The sequence below is a fragment of the Anabrus simplex genome, chromosome 2, assembly GCF_040414725.1.
Source record: "Anabrus simplex isolate iqAnaSimp1 chromosome 2, ASM4041472v1, whole genome shotgun sequence".
NCBI lineage: Eukaryota > Metazoa > Arthropoda > Insecta > Orthoptera > Tettigoniidae > Anabrus > Anabrus simplex.
The window spans coordinates 446,972,966-446,994,600 of NC_090266.1; the positions used below are offsets into that span (position 1 = coordinate 446,972,966).

At 37.4% G+C, this 21,635-nt stretch overlaps 1 protein-coding gene across 1 annotated transcript in view; it reads left to right on the forward strand.

The window, feature by feature from the left end:
- The window catches only part of LOC136863572 (discoidin domain-containing receptor 2), a 954,446-nt gene that overhangs the window by 899,049 nt on the left and 33,762 nt on the right, over nucleotides 1–21,635 (forward strand). Inside the window, exon 13 of the mRNA XM_068226000.1 lies at nucleotides 1,093–1,234. Within this exon, the coding sequence (XP_068082101.1) occupies nucleotides 1,093–1,234 (142 nt within the window). The remainder of the gene's footprint in view (nucleotides 1–1,092; nucleotides 1,235–21,635) is intronic.

Below are 21,635 nucleotides of genomic sequence, written 5' to 3' on the forward strand. Positions count from 1 at the left end.
AAATGCTGGGGCTGTACCTTAATTAAGGCTACAGCCGCTTCCTTCCCATTCCTAGGCCTTTCTTGTCCCATCGTCGCCATAAGACCTACCTGTGTCAGTGCGACGTAAAGCAACTAGGAACAAAAAAAAAAAAAAGAAACTTTACAAGGGATATCCAGATGTGCATATTGCTCATGGATGTCAAATAAAAATACCTGCACCAGGAGAGCCAAATATCTCCTTGGACATTCCTGGTACTGAAAGCCACATGCTAAATAAATAATTTTCTTTGATTCAAGTGGAAGACATACTGAGTTATTTTTTAAGCTGCATTCTCTCTGTCCAGAGAGATTTGTGTCAGTGATATGAGGTGCAGAGGAGATGAGGATGTAGCAGCCATGGCATAGAAAAGGATCTGTTCTGCCATTTGCCTTAGTGCAGGAGAATGGAGAATGACGGAATACCATTCTCAGGACAGACGATGGTGGGACCAGCCCATCATCTCCTGAATGACATGGTAAAAGCTGTGGCTGCCATTAACCCGTAGCCTACTCTGCTCAGTCCCTCTGTATTTACTGATAAAGAAAATAGTAATCATCTGTCTTATGGTCCAGCTCCATAGCTAAATGGTTAGTGTGCTAGCCTTTGGTTCAGAGGGTCACCATTCCTCTTTGGTGGCCACATGCCATTATTATTATTATTATTATTATTATTATTATTATTATTATTATTATTATCTGTCTTAAGTGGTACTAATTGTATATGTGTATTAACTGAAATGATAATCTCTTCTTCTGTAATGTATCTACTAATGGATATATCTATAATTAGCTGGCACAAGACTGAACGAGATCCCATGGGACTTGAAGTTGAATATTCTCCCAGTACTGTCTCAACCAAAAAAGATGAGCCTTGGCAAAAGTCAGATTCAGATAGGCCCTGAAAGCATTATAGCTCAATATGAGCCTTGCTTCTCTCTAATACTGCAGTATGAGCCATCATACAGAAATGTTACCTTATATGAGCAATTAAACTCAGATGCATGTTCCAAGGATTTAAATTTTTTGATGCTTAGGTCACTAAACTAATTTGCATTTTTTCATGCCCTTCCAGGAATTGTCTTGTTGGTCGGGGATATGTGGTAAAACTAGCAGATATAGCTGTATGCAGTGGACTCTACCGCAAGGACTATAGTGAGATAGGAGGACGACCACCAGCTCCAATTCGATGGCTACCGTGGGAGAGTATCTTACTGGTATGTTTCAATTTATAACCTGTCAAGTTTGCTTTCAATATGTTTATTTTGTGGTATCAGACTACTTTGAATTTGGGTAGTAGCTTATAGCGTATGTTAGAGGATATCTCCATTCAAAATCCTGATTACATATCTTATTAAAATATGATTATTAATAACTTCATTACAGCATAACATTTTGACCATAAATGACTGACTGAATAACAAAAATTAAGAGTGAAAAATTGAACATTAGAAAGATTGTTAAATTTTTAAGAACCCTCCACGGCATTACAAAATATTTTATATATAAATACTAATCTATTTATAAGAATATCAATCAATCAATCAATCAATCAATCAATCAATCAATCAATCAATCAATCAATCAATCAATCAATCAATCAATCAATCAATCAATCAATCAATCAGATTACTTATATATTTAATAAATTATCATCTGCAAAAAGTCTTATCTCTGATTCCAGTTCTTATATAATTTATATAATATAAGAATCTACAAGAATAATAAACTGATTGATCAGTCAATCAAACACCACTGATGTGCATTTAGGGCTGTCGTATAGGTCGCAGATTCCTTTGGTAAATTGTTCCAGTCCCTCATTCCTCTTCCTATAAATAAATATATACCCCAAGTTATCATCTTGAATACCAAATTTATCTTCATATTACGATCTTTCCCACTTTTATAAACTTCATTCAAGCTTACTTGTCTACTAATTTCATTCCACTCTATCTCTCCACTGATAGCACAGAACATATTGCTTAATCAAGCAGTTTGTCTCCTTACTTCCAAGTCTTCCCAGCCCAAAGTTTGCAACATTTCCATAATGGAAAATTCTAAATTCCCATAGAGGGAATTAGATATTTTTCACCAATAGAGCATGTCAAAAACATATCAGATGTAAGGCTTTTCAGGCGTTTGCTCTATTAAATAGCGTTTCGTCTTAGGTCTAACACTAGACTCGTCAGAGTGGGATGTGTCAGACCCTACCCACTGACGCTGGGTGTATGCAGTTGAGATTATCAGAAGCCTATTTATGAGGCACACTCTGATAACTGCATACGGGAGATAAATCTCCACAATGGAATTATTGCCCGCCTAGCAATTCCGAATGGATAACATTACTTTTTTTTTTTGCTAGGGGCTTTACATCGCACCGACACAGATAGGTCTTATGGCGACGATGGGATAGGAAAGGCCTAGGAGTTGGATGGAAGCGGCCGTGGCCTCAATTAAGGTACAGCCCCAGCATTTGCCTGGAGTGAAAATGGGAAACCACGGAAAACCATTTTCAGGGCTGCCGATAGTGGGATTCGAACCTACTATCTCCCGGATGCAAGCTCACAGCCGCGCGCCTCTACGCGCACGGCCAACTCGCCCGGTACATTACTCTTTTGTTGGAAACCACCCATACCAAATCGTGCAGCTTTCGCTCAGTTTCTTTCCACATCTCGAATCAAATAATACTGGTGAGGGTTCCATACATGGAAAACTTATATGCTCCCTGCTTTACATCCTTACTATAACCCCTAAATAACGTCATAACTAAACTACCAGATTTGTGCCTGGGGTGGCTGTACATGGTACTGATCTGCCATACAATTAATTATGTGTTCAAAATCCCATCTTATTACTCTTGTGCTTTTGTTGTATTTCTGTTAATTTTGACTAGCTGACAGCACGTTGTCTTTCTTTGTAAATATAATGTATGTGTATAGAAAAACCATCTCCATACAGGCCATTAAGGCCCTGGGTGGAAGAGAACCCACTATCTGTAACCTCGGCAATGTATGTATATATACGTAGTAAAATTAAAAGTACATTAAATCAGAAAATGCAATTTTTTTATCACTGTACTAGACATATTCAAAAGCACACTTCATTGTTATAGAAAAAATAAGTATGGTTTAGTGTAGTTTTCTACTCATCCTTGCAGATCTCACTTTCAGCAAACATGAGTTTCTATTTATATTTTTTTTTTCTACAGATGGTTCATGTTTGTGGGTTACTGTAGTCATGTCCTAGTTCGTGAACCATGGGCAACGTCTGAGTGGCCTAGTAAGTGGTCCTGAGAGTCGGGATACCAGTTGCTATGGAATGGGAGTGGGCATCTCGGACATATTCTGAGTCGTGGCCCTCCTTGTGCTCAGGCGGCTAGGAATATACAATTCACCGGTGGTCCATAACTCGTTAGAGGAGAGATCCTCACTTGGACTTTGTGCAAGTAGGGTAGCATCCTGCTTCATGAATTTACCGAGCTCAGAACACTTTAAGCAAGCCTCGGATCTATGGGAGTAATGGAGTCCCACTCCCATTTGACAGGCGAGGGACTCCTTGGAAACAACTTGGCGAACGAAATGGAATTCGATGGGGAGCTATCAATATTAATGGGGCTTATGGAAGAAAGAAGGTAGAACTGGCTGAGTCAGCAAAGAGGATGCATCTGGATGTGCTAGGAGTAAGTGATATTCGGGTAAGGGCAGACAATGAGGAAGAGATAGGAGATTATAAAGTGTACTTGACGGGTGTTAGAAAGGGAAGGGCAGAGTCTGGGGTAGGGTTCTTTATCAGGAATACCATTGCACGGAACATACTTTCTGTTAGGCACGTAAATGAGCGAATGATGTGGGTAGATTTGTCAGTTGGAGGAATTAGGACAAGAATTGTGTCCGTGTATTCACCATGTGAGGGTGCAGATGAGGATGAAGTTGACAAGTTTTATGAAGCATAGAGTGACATCGTGGTCAGGGTCAACAGCAAGGATAGAATAGTGCTAATGGGCGATTTCAATGCGAGAGTTGGGAATAGAACTGAAGGATACGAAAGGGTGATTGGTAAATGTGGGGAAGATATGGAGGCTAATGGGAATGGGAAGCGTTTGCTGGACTTCTGTGCTAGTATGGGTTTAGCTGTTACGAATACATTCTTCAAGCATAAGGCTATTCACTGCTACACATGGGAGGCTAGGGGTACCAGATCCATAATAAACTATATCTTAACAGACTTTGAATTCAGGAGATCTGTTAGAAATGTACGAGTTTTTTGAGGATTTTTCGATGATACAGACCACTATCTGATCTGTAGTGAACTAAGTATCTCTAGGCCTAGAGTAGAGAAAGTGAAATCTGTCTGCAAACGAATAAGGGTAGAAAATCTCCAGGACGAGGAAATTAGACAGAAGTACATGGATATGATTAGTGAAAAGTTTCGAACAGTAGACAGTAAGCAGGTTCAGGATATAGAAAGTGAATGGGTGGCATACAGGGATGCTGTAGTAGAAACAGCAAGGGAATGCCTAACAATAACTGTGTGTAAAGATGGGAAAAGGCGAACATGATGAAGTGAGAGCAGCCTGTAAACGTAAAAAGAAGGCTTATCAGAAATGGCTCCAAACAAGGGCCGAGGCAGACAGGGATTGGTACGTAGATGAAAGAAACAGAGCGAAACAAATAGTTGTTGAATCCAAAAAGAAGTCTTGGGAAGATTTTGGTAATAACCTGGAAAGGCTAGGTCAAGCAGCAGGGAAACCTTTCTGGACAGTAATAAAGAATCTTAGGAAGGGAGGGAAAAAGGAAATGAACAGTGTTTTGAGTAATTCAGGTGAACTCATAATAGATCCCAGGGAATCACTGGAGAGGTGGAGGGAATATTTTGAACATCTTCTGAATGTAAAAGGAAATCATCATGGTGGTGTTGCAAACAGCCAAGCTCATGGGGAGGAGGAAAATGATGTTGGTGAAATTATGCTTGAGGAAGTGGAAAGGGTAGTAAATAAACTCCATTGTCATAAGGCAGCAGGAATAGATGAAATTAGACCTGAAATGGTGAAGTATAGTGGGAAGGCAGGGATGAAATGGCTTCATAGAGTAGTAAAATTAGCGTGGAGTGTCGGTAAGATACCTTCAGATTGGACAAAAGCAGTAATTGCACCTATCTATAAGCAAGGGAACAGGAAGGATTGCAACAACTATCGAGGTATCTCATTGATTAGTATACCAGGCAAAGTATTCACTGTCATCTTGGAAGGTAGGGTGCGATCAGTCGTTGAGAGGATGTTGGATGAAAACCAGTGTGGTTTCAGACCACAGAGAGGCTGCCAGGATCAGATTTTCAGTATGCGCCAGGTAATTGAAAAATGCTACGAGAGGAATAGGCAGTTGTGTTTATGTTTCGTAGATCTAGAGAAAGCATATGACAGGGTACTGAGGGAAAAGTTGTTCGCCATACTCGGGGACTATGGAATTAAAGGTAGATTATTAAAATCAATCAAAGGCATTTATGTTGACAATTGGGCTTCAGTGAGAATTGATGGTAGAATGAGTTCTTGGTTCAGGGTACTTACAGGAGTTAGACAAGGCTGTAATCTTTCACCTTTGCTGTTCGTAGCTTACATGGATCATCTGCTGAAAGGTATAAAATGGCAGGGAGGGATTCAGTTAGGTGGAAATGTAGTAAGCAGTTTGGCCTATGCTGATGACTTGGTCTTAATGGCAGATTGTGCCGAAAGCCTGCAGTCTAATATCTTGGAACTTGAAAATAGGTGCAATGAGTATGGTATGAAAATTAGCCTCTCGAAGACTAAATTGATGTCAGTAGGTAAGAAATTCAACAGAATTGAATGTCAGATTGGTGATACAAAACTAGAACAGGTCGATAATTTCAAGTATTTAGGTTGTGTGTTCTCCCAGGATGGTAATATAGTAAGTTAGATAGAATCAAGGTGTAGTAAAGCTAATGCAGTGATCTCGCAGTTGCGATCAACAGTATTCTGTAAGAAGGAAGTCAGCTCCCAGACGAAACTATCTTTACATCGGTCTGTTTTCAGACCAACTTTGCTTTACGGGAGCGAAAGCTGGGTGGACTCAGGATATCTTAATCATAAGTTAGAAGTAACAGACATGAAAGTAGCAAGACTGATTGTTGGTACAAACGGGTGGGAACAATGGCAGGAGGGTACTCAGAATGAGGAGATAAAGGCCAATTTAGGAATGAACTCGATGGATGAAGCTGTACGCATAAACCAGCTTTGGTGGTGGGGTCATGTGAGGCGAATGGAGGAGGATAGGTTACCTAGGAGAATAATGGACTCTGTTATGGAGGGTAAGAGAAGTAGAGGGAGACCAAGACGATGATGGTTAGACTCGGTTTCTAACGATTTAAAGATAAGAGGTATAGAACTAAATGAGGCCACAACACTAGTTGCAAATCGAGGATTGTGGCGACGTTTAGTAAATTCTCAGAGGCTTGCAGACCGAACGCTGAAAGGCATAACAGTCTATAATGATAATGTATGTATGTAATGGTTTTCCACAAACAAACTAGTCTCTTAAAGATGCAGATTCCTTTCTGCCTATGACTTTTAATTAACTATGCACTATAATACTAATAAATTGTTTAAAGTGTATATGTATCCTACAACACTGGACCCTAAATTTAGAATTAGAACATGTCCCATTACTAGAATTATTAAGTAAGAGTGAAGCCATCAAACATTTCCAAATATGGGAGTTTCAACCAAAGCTAGTGTTTCTGTGCAAAGACTTATGTTAAATTATTTCTCTTGGATTAATGGGATGAGGGGAGGGGATTAAATGAGGTGGGTAGGGTTGAGGTTCTGGTCATGGGTGATTCTATTGTTAGACATGTGGGGAAATTGTGTGGATAAAAGGGAACTAGGGTAGATTGTTTTCCAGGAATTACGTCGAGGCAGATGTTGAGGAAAGTAGAAGAGAAGGAGGAGGTGGTGGTGTTTCACTTTGGTAATCAATCAATCAATCAATCAATACTGATCTGCATTTAGGGCAGTCGCCCAGGTGGCAGATTTCCTATCTGTTGTTTTCCTAGCCTTTTCGTAAATGATTTCAGAGAAATTGGAAATTTATTGAACGTCTCCCTTGGTAAGTTATTCCAATCCCTAACTCCCCTTCCTATAAAAGAATATTTGCCCCAGTTTGTCCTCTTGAATTCCAACTTTATCTTCATATTGTGATCTTTCCTACTTTTATAAACGCCATTCAAACTTATTCGTCTACTAATGTCATTCCACGCTATCTCTCCGCTGACAGCTCGGAATATACCACTTAGTCAAGCAGCTCTTCTTCTTTCTCTCAATTCTTCCCAACCCAAACTTTGCAACATTTTTGTAACGCTACTCTTTTGTCGGAAATCACCCAGAACAAATTGAGCTACTTTTCTTTGGATTTTTTCCAGTTCTTGAATCAGGTAATCCTGGTGAGGGTCCCATACACTGGAACCATACTCTAGTTGGGGGTCTTACCAGAGACTTATATGCCATCTCCATTACATCCTTACTACAACCCCTAAACACCTTCATAACCATGTGCAGAGATGTGTACCCTTTATTTACAATCATATTTATGTGATTACCCCAATGAAGATCTTTCCTTATATTAACACCTAGATACTTACAATGATCCCCAAAAGGAACTTTCACCCCATCAATGCAGTAATTAAAACTGAGAGGACTTTTCCTATTTGTGAAACTCACAACCTGACTTTTAACCCCGTTTACCAACATACCATTGCCTGCTGTCCATCTCACAACATTTACGAGGTCACGTTGCAGTTGCTCACAATCTTGTAACTTATTTATCACTCTATACAGAATAACATCATCCGCAAATAGCCTTACCTCTGATTCCACTCCTTTACTCATATCATTTATATATATAAAAGAAAACATAAAGGTCCGATAATACTGCCTTGAGGAATTCCCCTCTTAATTATTACAGGGTCAGATAAAGGTTCGCCTACTCTAATTCTCTGAGTTCTATTTTCTAGAAATATAGCCACCCATTCAGTCACTCTTTTTTCTAGTCCTATTGCACTCACTTTTGCCAGTAGTCTTCCATGATCTACCCTATCAAATGCCTTAGATAGGTCAATCGCAATACAGTCCATTTGGCCTCCTGAATCCAGGATATCTGGTATATCTTGCTGAAATCCTACAAGCTGAGCTTCAGTCAAATAACCTTTCCTAAACCCAAACTGCCTTCTGTCAAACCAGTTATTAATTTCACAAACATGTCTAATATAATCAGAAAGAATGCTTTCCCAAAGCTTACATACAATGCATGTCAAACTGACTGGCCTGTAATTTTTGGCTTTATGACTATCCCCCCTTTTGTTTATATACAGGGCCTACTATAGCAACTCTCCATTCATCTGGTAAAGTTCCTTCATGAAAACAATAATCAAACAAGTACCTACTTCAGATATGGTAATATATCCCAACCCATTGTCTTTAGTATATCCCCCAAAACCTTATCAATTCCAGCTGCTTTTCTAGTTTTCAACTTTTGTATCTTACTGTAAATGTCATTGCTATCATAGGCAAATTTTAATACTTCGTTAGTCTTAGTAACCTCCTCTATCTGGACATTATCCTTGTAACCAACAATCTTTACATACTGCTGACTGAATACTTCTGCCTTTTGAAGATCCTCGCATACACACTCCCCTTGTTCATTAATGATTCCTGGAATGTCCTTCTTTGAACCTGTTTCTGCCTTAAAGTTCCTATACGTACTCTTCCATTTTTCACTAAAATTTGTATGACCACCAATTATGCTTGCCATCATATTATCCTTAGCTGACTTCTTTGCTAGATTCAATTTCCTGGTAAGTTCCTTCAATTTCTCCTTACTTCCATAACCATTTCTAACTCTATTTCTTTCCAGTCTGCCCCTCCTTCTTAGTCTCTTTACTTCTCTGTTATAATATAGTGGATCCTTACCATTCCTTACTACCTTTGAAGGAACAAACCTATTTTCACATTCCTCAAGAATTGGTTTAAACCCATCCCAGAGTCTGTTTACATTTTTATTTACCGTTTTCCAGTGATCATAATTACTTTTTAAAAACTCCCTCATGCCTGTTTTATCAGCCATATGGCACTGCCTAACAGTCCTAATTTTAATACCTTCCTTTCTTTCACATTTATTTTTAACTATGACAAAAACAGCTTCGTGATCACTAATACCATCTATTACTTCAGTTTCTCTATAGAGCTCATCTGGTTTTATCAGCACCACATCCAAAATATTCTTCCCTGTAGTTGGTTCCATCACTTTCTGAATCAGGTGCCCTTCCCATATTAACTTATTTGCCATTTGTTGGTCATGCTTCCTGTCATTCGCATCACCTTCCCAATTGACATCTGGTACATTGAGATCACCTGCTACTATCACATTCCTTTCCATATCATTTCCAATATAGCTGATTATCTTATCAAATAATTCTGAATCAGCATCAGCGCTACCCTTCCCCGGTCTGTACACTCCAAAGACATCAAGTTGCCTATTATCTTTAGAAAAGAGCCTTAAACCCAGTATTTCATGTTTTTCATCCTTAACTTTTTTGTAGCTTACAAATTCTTCTTTCACCAGAATGAATACTCCCCCTCCTACCATTCCTATCCTTTCTCTATGATACACACTCCAGTTCCGTGAGAATATCTCTGCATCCATTATATCATTTCTCAGCCATGATTCAACTCCTATTACAATATCTGGTAAGTATATATCTATTAAATTACTTAATTCGATTCCTTTGTTTACAATGCTTCTACAGTTGAGCACTAACATTTTTATGTCATTCCTACTTGATTTCCAGTTCCCTGTTCGCTTAACACCGCTCCCTAGGCCACCCAGTTTCCCTGAATGTACCTCCCTATAACCCTTCTAAACAAGTTTCCTAACTTATATGTACCACTGCGGTTTAAATGAAGGCCATCTGGGCACAGATCCCTGTCTCCTACCCAGCCATTAGGTCTAGAAATCTCACTCCCAGTTTCCCACATATCCACTCCATACTCTCTCTTAAATCCCCAATCACCTTCCAGTCAGTATCCCTCCTACAGAGTATTCCACTGATAAAAATCTCCACTTCCTTAAACTTCATCCGTGCTTCATTTACCAGATCCCACACATCCCCTACTATGTTGGTACTTATACCTGCTTGCCTTACGTTGTAAGTAGCAATGCGAAACACTACCACCTTCTCCTTTCCCTCTTCCTTCTCTTCTACTTTCCTCAACATCTGCCTCAACCTAATTCCTGGATAACACTCTACCCTAGTTCCCTTTCCTCCACACACTTTCCCCACATGTCTAACGATCGAATCCCCCATGACCAGAGCCTCAACCCTACCCACCTCATTTGATCCCCTCCCCTCCTGGTCAGCCCTATCTTCTCTCACTGTTGCAGAAGCTACTTCCTCCTCCATTTTCTCCCTCCCATGACCCTGTTCCACCTGTCTTTTCCTTTCCACTACACTACATTTCCCTTTCCTACCCTTTCCCTTCCTCCTACACAACTCAATAACAGTTCCCTGTTCCTCATCTTCCCTTGGTTGTTCTACCTGCAGTGACTCGTACCGGTGTCTAACAGACACCTGTCCTGAATTCTGATCTGAACACAGCCCTTAGCCTGCAATTTCCTTCCCCTTTAAACTCTAGACCACCTGTCTTCTACAATTCCCCCATTTCCTTCCCATCCCTCCTTTACACCTACTGTATCCTGTACATTATTTGAGGGAGGTCCACTTTCCTTCCTGTCCTCTGAGAGAATCCTAATTATCTCCCTCAAACTCTCCAACTTCTCCCTCATACTCCTTAATACCTGGTCACACCCGCAGTTCCTACAGTTGCACTGCTTAGCCATTATTTACGGAATAATGGGAAGAAAAGGAAAAATAAAATAACTTATTCTGTGCAAATGAAAATGAAAGGAAAGAAATATTACCTATAAAAATGAAAAGAAAGGAATAATGCCTATAAAAATGAAAAGAAAGGAATGTTATCTAGGATAGTTCACAAAAATCACACAACATTAAAGTAATTAATGTAAGCTACTACTACACTACAATACTACCAGTACTTAGTTGTACGAATTTTTTTCTACAACACCCTAACAGAATGAAAATTGCTGTTAATTACTGAAAACCGAAAGTAATACACAAGAATTAGGTCTACACAATTCTAAACTGCAGTTAAGTCTGCCCTAATTACTGCAACAGAATTCTAGTAAGAGAGTTAATACAGATACCACAGATACTATAGATACTACAGATACTATACTACACAAATATTTCACCGTAATAGAATAAATGCACTAATTTATAATAAAATACCTGCTATAATACACTACAATGATTTTAAACTATGTTCAAACGTAACCTAATTATAATACAACAGGTTATTAATAAGCACAATCTGAAATGGAAATTACAATTAAAGTTTGAAATTCGCAAGACTACTCAAAATAATAGAATAAGCACTCTAAATCCTAATAAGTCACTACAATACACTACAACAGTTTTTAAACTACGTTCAGACGTATTCTAATTACAATAGGTTATTAATAAGCACAAATAGAAATGTAAATTGCAATTAGGCCTAAAGTTTGAAATTCGCAAGAACTACCGTACTCAAGGATTACCAACAAAGTTAAACGCGTAGACAGAAGATTATTTCTTTAGGGTATAACTTTATCTTACTATGCTCTAATAGAAATGAAACCTTGTGTTTGCTTAAATGCTTAAGTAGCGAAAGGATTGCCATACACAAAGAAAAACACGAATATAACAGGCAAGATACTTTCTAATATACCTTATCTTCACTACAATTCTCAACTGAAACGTGGTTATGTGGTTTTCTTGGTGCAGCGCTGTCGTGCAGCTATGTTGCGCCACCGTTTAGTCAACCATACATCAGCTGGTGTATATTCTTGCTTTGTTCAACAAAGTGCAAAGCAATCTGAAATAATGGAACAATTTTTTGTTACTACTGAACTGAATTCTGTATACAGTAATTGTATTACAGTACTGTAATTAAAGCATGTAGTACTGCATTTTAATAAACATGCAAAATCAATCTTACCTCCAGCGCATTAAATCCATCATCTTCTGTTCCTTAATTCTCAGAACTGCTGTTGTCAAGGTCTGAGTCATCTGCATAATCTTCATGACGAATAATAATAATAATAATAATAATAATAATAATAATAATAATAATACAGTGATAATAATTCCTGCCTGTTCCAGAAAAATGTATCATGGAACAAATAAACTATTTTGTTTTATGCTACACGTGCATCCTGGCATAAGTCATAATACAAAAATAGGGTTTGCCAGATAGCTCTCAGCACATATAGCAAGAGAATTACTAATATCGACGGCTAAGAACGAGAGTAATAAACCTCATGGTTGGGTTCCGTATTGAGTTAAGACTTAATTTAAAATGAATACAAGATTTATTGCTCCACCTACTCAAAACTTAAAATCATTTAACGTTTAACAAAACATTATAATACGATAGTGTCAGGTAGTAGTTTCGGTCCATTTTTTGACCATCATCAGCCTAGCCGAATTGCAAGCAGAAGACATAAACTAAATTAATATGGATGAACAAGAGGATGGATGGTAGTGGAATGACATACAAGTAAAAACCTTATACATAAGTTACAATAAACACTTTAAACACAGCATTTGCTTAAGCTACATAGAACAAGTCCAGCTTTCTCAATTCATCAAGTCTATATATTGGTCACATTGGACAATTCCCTCTGTGCCATCGTGGAACTTGCCCCCAGAACTTTCCAGAAAACTAAGACTTCACTTGAATTTAAATGTGCAACACGAGTCCAACCGTCAACCTAGACTTTGGCATCAAGAAATTTTAAAAGACATCACAATTATTTAATTCATTTGTTAATTTTAACATATTCTGGTCATATTTATTGTAACTTATGTATGAGGTTTTTACTTGTATGTCATTCCACTACCACCCATCCTCTTGTTCATCCATATTAATTTAGTTTATGTCTTTTGCTTGCAATTTCAGCTAGGCTGATGATGCAAGTGATAAAAATCATTGTTATCCGTATTGAAGATACTGAATGTAGGATGCTAAAAGGTTTGTTTTGTCACCTATTCAATACATATAAATTATACAATTTAGGAATTTATTATTGATTCCACTTGAGACATGTTTCGCCCTTCATTGAGGGCATCATCAGTCAAATTATCTCCTCAAGGCAAAAATCAGGTACCTGGTTAGTAGTTGACATGCACAAATTAATAATTATAAATACACATTACAAAAATTAAGTATGAGAAAGAGTTGTACATAGTGATGGTTGAACATATAGGTTTATAGAATAAGAAGTCAGCACCAATGTGAAAAATTAAAATAGTAGAGTTTGGCAGTGGTGCTCTGGAGAACAGTTGACGCAATCAATAGGAAAAAATAAAGTTTTAAAAATATTTACATTATAACAATCAAGGGAGAAAGGGTGTAGTGCTCGGCGTCAATGTTGGTAACCAACAATTAATGTCAATGGTTGGTAACTATTCAGTATTTACATTGTCCAATTGAACATTTGAGAATAAGGTTTTAAAAATTATTTACATTATAACAATCAGGGGAGAAAGGGTGTAGTGCTCGGCGTCTATGTTTGTAACCAAAAATTAATGTCAATGGTTGGTAATTATACAGTATTTACATTGTCCAATTGAACAGTTGAGAATTTTATAATTTATATACATATTTACACAAGAGCAGCTTGGGGAGCAAGGATAGCAAAAAAATCTAGTCAAGTGCGTCTTGTTGTTTTAAAGGTTGGACGAAGAATGTAGCATTGACATTTCAGAAAAATGCAGAGTGGTTTATCTTAGTTAAAATCACCAGGGGTAGGGAAATATTCCATAGCCAAATGAGGTTTTATAAGCATCAAGCTGAAAGTTGTCTGGTTGCAGCACCGAGATCGGTACGGAGACTGGTCAGTGTGGATGGAGACTCATGGGTATTCAGTGCATTTGAATGGCAACAATGATGACAGTTATTTGTAGGTGATTGCTTATTAGGAATATGTTGCAGGTTGAAACCTTTCTTTCACACCAACTAATACTTTTAACATCTCAATTACAGATAACTTCCACTTCATACAATAAAACTTTCAACAACACGCCAGAACCCAGCGCACATCGGCACGAATATGGCGTGCCACTACGGCTCCTCTTCGCTGTCAGAATGAAAAGATGCCTCATCCCAGCTACAACGCTCTGACTCTGCAGTTACCGTATACATTCTATCTCTCCACTGCAGTTCACAACACAAGCAACTCTATTCTTTTCCACCAGACCAGCAACAAAAAACAATAACTTTGTCCCGAGGTCCGTCGTACTTTTTTCCATGGAATAACATCAATTTAGTCTCACCGGCATCTCACACCGATGTCTTCACATAACATTCGAAGCTACAGAAGTCAACTAAAAGAATAAGCGAAAGTTTCAACCCACAACATATTCCTAATAAGCAATCACCTACAAATAACTGTCATCATTGTTTCCATTCAAACGCACTGAATACCCATGAGTCTCCATCCACACTGACCAGTCTCCATACCGATCTCGGTGCTGCAACCAGACAACTTTCAGCTTGATGCTTATAAAACCTCATTTGGCTATGGAATATTTCCCTACCCCCAGTGATTTTAACTAAGATAAACCACTCTGCATTTTTCTGAAATGTCAATGCTATATTCTTCGTCCAACCTTTAAAACAACAAGACGCACTTGACTAGATTTTTTTGCTATCCTTGCTCCCCAAGCTGCTCTTTTGTAAATATGTATATAAATTATAAAATTCTCAACTGTTCAATTGGACAATGTAAATACTGTATAATTACCAACCATTGACATTAATTTTTGGTTACAAACATAGACGCCGAGCACTACACCCTTTCTCCCCTGATTGTTATAATGTAAATAATTTTTAAAACCTTATTTTCAACTGTTCAATTGGACAATGTAAATACTGTATAGTTACCAACCATTGACATTAATTGTTGGTTACCAACATTGATGCCGAGCACTACACCCTTTCTCCCTTGATTGTTATAATGTAAATATTTTTAAAACTTTATTTTTTCCTATTGATTGCGTCAACTGTTCTCCAGAGCACCACTGCCGAACTCTACTATTTTAATTTTTCGCATTGGTGCTGACTTCTTATTCTATAAACCTATATGTTCAACCATCACTATGTACAACTCTTTCTCATACTTAATTTTTGTAATGTGTATTTATAATTATTAATTTGTGCATGTCAACTACTAACCAGGTACCTAATTTTTGCCTTGAGGAGATAATTTGACTGATGATGCCCTCAATGAAGGGCGAAACATGTCTCAAGTGGAATCAATAATAAATTCCTAAATTGTATAATTTATATGTATTGAATAGGTGACAAAACAAACCTTTTAGCATCCTACATTAGGCTGATGATGTTCCAAAAAATGGACCAAAACTAGTACCTGACACTATCATATTGCAACGTTTTGTTAAACGTTAAATGATTTTAAATATTGAGAAGGTGGAGCAATAACTCTTGTATTCATTTTAAATTAAGAACGAGAGGCTAAAACAAAATATTAAAACACAATTTCGCAAGAACATTTCAGTTAAGCCGGATTTCAGTTAGGCGAAGTTCGGTTAAGCAGGGTTATAATGTACACGAAACCCTTGCAGGTAGGAAGGTGAGCCTAGTGGTAGCCATGCACTTATAAAAGAGACCCGATCACCGCACTTATTCTCAGTGTTTCACTCATCCTCAGTATGTTTCGTTCATTCTCATTGTGCCGACTTTTCTCAGTGTGCAGATTATTCTCAATGTGCCGTTCATTCTCAGTGTGTGGATTCTGTTCTCAGCATGTTACATATCACCAACATTAATCTTCAAATGAGTAAGTTACTTCTAGACTTTAATTTGTCTGTGTCAAGTCGTAAACAATCATGGGAAAAATTAACGTTAAATCAGTCATGCCGACAAGTAACTTTAGACAGTCAGAGTTCAATGCTCAATGAGATAAAGTATTCATTCAGAATAAGAATTTCCAGTGGGAAAACAAACAATCTAAGCCTAACTTTAACGTATTATTAATTTCATGCCTTGCCACATAAACTATGTTATTGGCAAATGCAACAGCAGTTCATTTTCAAGTACTGTTTCTGTAAATATAAGACAGGTAGATTACAAGGAAAGCAGATGAGCAGTGGTTAACAAAATAGATGCTTGGTCATAATTGTTTGGTCAAGGACAGGTAGCTGCAAGTAGAAGAATGTGTGATTACCAGACAGCTCGCTCGGGCTAGTTCAAATTCCCGGAATGGCAGGGTGACTGACCTTGAAGCGTAAACAAACAGTAAGCAACCTTCTGGAAAGGGAACTAATCCAGTGTTAAAGACTGCTCCTTTGGGGAAATATTTCTATGCCCAGCTGTTCAGAAGTTTGCGTAGGAGAACTCCAACAGTGATTTCATTATAAGAGCGATATTATAATCGTGTGCAGAGTCCATTATTTTTGATCAAAAGTGTTAGCATAAGACTAGTAAGTAAGCATCAAGACCAAGTTTCATGTGTGTAATGAAGTGTACATGAAGATTCCAATCATGTCTGGACATGACGGTTTCATAACAACGTCCTGTGTCTCAATCGCCATGGCTTAAGCCCTAGCAGCCGCATGGATTATGGATGAAGCAGCCAGCAGTTTTCAAATGAGCAAGTCAACTGCAATCTAAGATGTGGTTTATTCTAATAATGTAAAATATATTCTGTGTAGGATGCAAGCTGTCAAAGATTAAATGCCTGTAGCTTAATTTGCACACATTGTTAGTCATGTAGTAATAATATCACTGTCATTACCTTGTAAATAGTTTTTGTTTACCATTCACGCACTATGACAGTAATTATATTATTTAACTAGCTGATGTACCGGTGCTTTGCAACGGGATTCTCAGAATGACTGACTTGATGATTTTCCTAACTGAATTAATGTAGGTCATTTACAAAAATGTCAGTAGGAATGTAGCGATTGAAAGCAATGTTATCATATAAAATACTCGATCAAATGAAAAATCGCACACTTTCTCACTTTCAACGAACAGTACTACGGTGCCAATCTAACAGTCCAAAGTTCCAGAGCTGAAATAACCAGGTCGCAGACTGCCGTGAACACATTATTCCGTTAAATATGCACACTACTCATTCCAATCAGTGCCTCAGAGTAGGGATTGAATAGCTCGAATGCAATGATGAACCAGTGTGTTACATACCAGTAATATCAGAAAATGTATGAACCAGAGGAATGGCATGTTAAAGAAGAAAGTTATCTAACTCCCCGGCTATTTCCCGCCAATATATAGGCAGGCTGTTACACTCGGTACGACCAGGCGAGTTGGCCATGTGGTTAGAGACGCGCAACTGTGAGCTTGCATCCGGGAGATAGTGGATTCGAACCCCACTGCCAGCATCCCTGAAGATGGGATTCCGTGGTTTCCCATTTTCACACCAGTCACACCAGACTGTACCTTAATTAAAGCCTAGGCTGCTTCCTTCACACTTCTATTCCTTTCCTATCCCATCGTCGGAATAAGACCAACCTGTGTCGGTGCGACGTCAAGCAAATTTAAAAAAACTTGGTACGCTGCAGTAATCCTATCTATCGGGGATGAGTGGAAACAGAAGATAAAAAGCACATCACAACAAACTATTGTCAATGTAATGTTATTGTTGATAAAGTTTATGAGCTTTCTATATTGCAGGCCTTCACATTAGTTTTCTTTCAACTCTGTGATATTAGGGCGTCTTACAAAATTATTTATATCGTAGACTGTAGTTCCTTATTCTCAGACTTTACATACCTATTTTCACTAAATTCTGTTTACCCATTTTCTCTTGACTCGGCGCTGATAAGGACTTAGTAACAAAAATCCAAATTCATGAATATCTCTGTGAATATATGCAGTACAGTAACAATGTATAAGACATAAGTGATCAGAAATTTAATAACTTCTTACATAACTACTGAGGATGAGTGAAACACTGAGAATGAGTGCAGTGATCGGGTCTCTTTTATAAGTGCATGGCTACCACTGGTCTCACCTTCCTACCTGCAAGGGTTTGGTGTACAGGTGTAACTGAAATCCGGCTTAACCGAAACGTGTGCATCCTGGCATAAGTCATAATATAAAAATAGGGTTTGCCAGGTAGCTCTCAGCACATATAGCAAGAGAATTACTAATATCAATGGCTAAGAACAAGAGGCTAAAAACAAAATATTAAAACACAATTTTGCAAGAACATTTCGTGAATAAATTTATTTATTTATGGCCGAGATTATATCGACTTATTACCCTGACTTTGCATACTGATTTTCATTAAGACATGACCACTAATAACATAAATATTTGAGAATTAAATGTCAGGCCTTCCCCTAAACTACCATTTCACTCAGTGTGAATAAAATAATTTATAGCCTAGATTGTAGTGGTTCATCAACCGACTTTACATTTCATTAAATTCTCTTCAGCAATTTTCTCGTGATGTGTGTACATACATACATACATACATACATACATACATACAGACAGACAGACAGACAGACAGACAGACAGACAGACAGACAGACAGACAGACAGATAGACAGACAGACAGACAGACAGACATTACGGAAAAGTAAAAAATGCATTTCCTTGTTACTGTGGGCATGACCGATACAGAAGTACCATTCTTTTCAAATTCTGAGCAATGTACAGACAAAACCCTTATTTTATGTATATAGACTAGCAAAATACCCGTGCTTCACTATGGCTTTAAACTTAAAATTATTAATAATGCAAGTATGAAGAATGAGATTTCCACCTAATCAATACTTTATTACAAACTGTTTAGGGTAATCTACATTAAAACAGTACCGGTTTTGACCTGTAAAATGGTCATCATCAGCTGTTGGTGAACCTGCTTAATAGTGATTGTACATAAAACATTACTAAAAACTAATTTAACAAGAATGCCTTATTCTAATATAATACTACTATTAAGATATATACATATGGTACAATATGGGGCTTGGACTCGGAGTTCCATTCAAAAATCTGTACTGTTGCCAACATTACGTCAAACAAGATACATATATACATATGGTACAATAAAGGGCTTTGGCTTGCTGGAGTCCCTTGAATGCCACACACTCCAAAAATTGTATAACAGAGGTTGAAAACACAGTTCCTATAGAATGGATGATCACTGAGGTTTCGGTGTCAAGTTCAAATGTCTATTCAGCATGTCGGCACTGAGATCAACCGTTGTGAATATACAATCAAGGTGCTTTGTTGGGCCGCAATTTTGCGGGGAACGTAATCGACTGAGGTTCTGTATACTTGTTTAACATGTACTATGTTCATTCTTGGTGTATGATGCTGCTGATAAATACTAGCTTTCAGGATCCTATCTTGAAAGGATCCTATCCTGAAAGGATCCTATCCTGAAAGCTAGTATTTATCAGCAACATCATACACCAAGAATGAACATAGTACCTGTTAAACAAGTATACAGAACCTCAGTCGATTACGTTCCCCACAAAATTGCGGCCCAACAAAGCACCTTGATTGTATATTCACAACGGTTGATCTCAGTGCCGACATGCTGAATAGACGTTTGAACTTGACACCGAAACCTCAGTGATCATCCATTCTATAGGAACTGTGTTTTCAACCTCTGTTATACAATTTTGGAGTGTGTGGCATTCAAGGGACTCCAGCAAGCCAAAGCCCTTTATTGTACCAAATGTATATATGTATCTTGTTTGACGTAATGTTGGTAACAGTACAGATTTTTGAATGGAACTCCAATGAGTCCAAGCCCCATATTGTACCATATGTATATATCTTAATAGTAGTATTATATTAGAATAAGGCATTCTTGTTAAATTATTTTTTAGTAATGTTTTATGTACAATCGCTATTAAGCAGGTTCACCAACAGCTGATGATTACCTTTTTACAGGTCGAAACCGGTACTGTTTTAATGTAGATAACCTTAAACAGTTTGTAATAAAGTATTGATTAGGTGGAAATCTCATTCTTCATGCTTGCATTCTTAATTTATCAATACGGACAATGAAGCTGATAGATTATAGATAAAATTATTATTCAAAGTTTTACATATTGGAGAGTCCACTGTCAGCTAAGCCTGTAAAATATGCCCTCAGTTTGTATGTGAAACCTTTTTGGGTGGATGGTTATTTATTTTCTGATCTAACACTCATTTGAACCACATATGGAAGACTTTGAATGTTTTAAACCCTATCTTATTTAAAATCTGGAATGTAAAAGTGACCAACCTGTCAATTTTTTTTTAATGTTGAACAGTAATGGAGGATGAATACTTTTTAAAGGGTGAACGTTTTAATATATTTATTAACATCTATAGTATAGAAGACCAACCTTTATAATAAAAATATGTTAGTTCCTGAAAGGGTTTAGAAAGAATGGATATTATGTTTCTGAGGGTCAACCACCATCTAAACCCCTTAGGTGAGAAATATTTTGAAGTATACAATAATTTACACGTAGGACATGAAAGAATGCCCTTCTCATAAAATTACAACTTTGTACGTCAAACACTTTAGGGTTGGAATGTTAAAAAATATTTTCTATTTCATACCTAGGATTTGGAATTGGAATTTTGTCTTCGCACATTAAACCATCTCGGAGGAAGGAATGAATATATTTTATTTTAGATCTTAACCCCTATTTAATTCTCTTAGCATTTAAATTTGTTTTAACCCTTCTGTTATTTATTGCCTAGGATAACATTTGAAATTTTTATTTCATAATTCAAATGGTTTAATATTTTTTGTCATGATTCCTCACCCCCCAGACAAAATCCCCTTAGGGGTGTATTGTTTTAAGTCCACTTCTTATTCGTATCGTCATAAATATAATTCAACTCCTTTTACACCCCCTTAAGTTGATTCCACACTCCCCTCCCCCGCCACAAAATACGCATGTCTTTATTTTTAAAGGAGATTCCAAATACAAATTTTCTTGTCCGTAACATCCTTCGTTTTCGAAATATAAGTATCCTCAAACAAGGAATTCAACTCATTTTTCAATTCATTTATTTTCTGAAAACAAAAGAATACGTATTTCTTTCTTTAAAAGAAGATTCCAAATACAAATTTTCATGTCCGTATCATCTTCAGTAATCTATATATATAAAGTAGCTTGTCCTGACTGACTGACTGACTGACTGACTGATTCATCATTGCCGAGCCAAAACTACTGGACATAAAGAAATGAAATTTTGGAGATATATTCATATTAAGATGTAGGTGCTCGCTAAGAGAGGATTTTTGGATATTCCGTCGCTAAGGGGGTGAAAAGGGGGGTGAAATTTTAAAATGAGTGTGTCTATATCTCAAAACTTTAAAAGTTTACAGATGTGAAAATTGGTATTTAGAATCTTCTTTAAAAATAAGGAAACACGTATTTTGTTGTTTTGAGACAATCCCAATAGGAGGGGCACAAAAGGGTGAA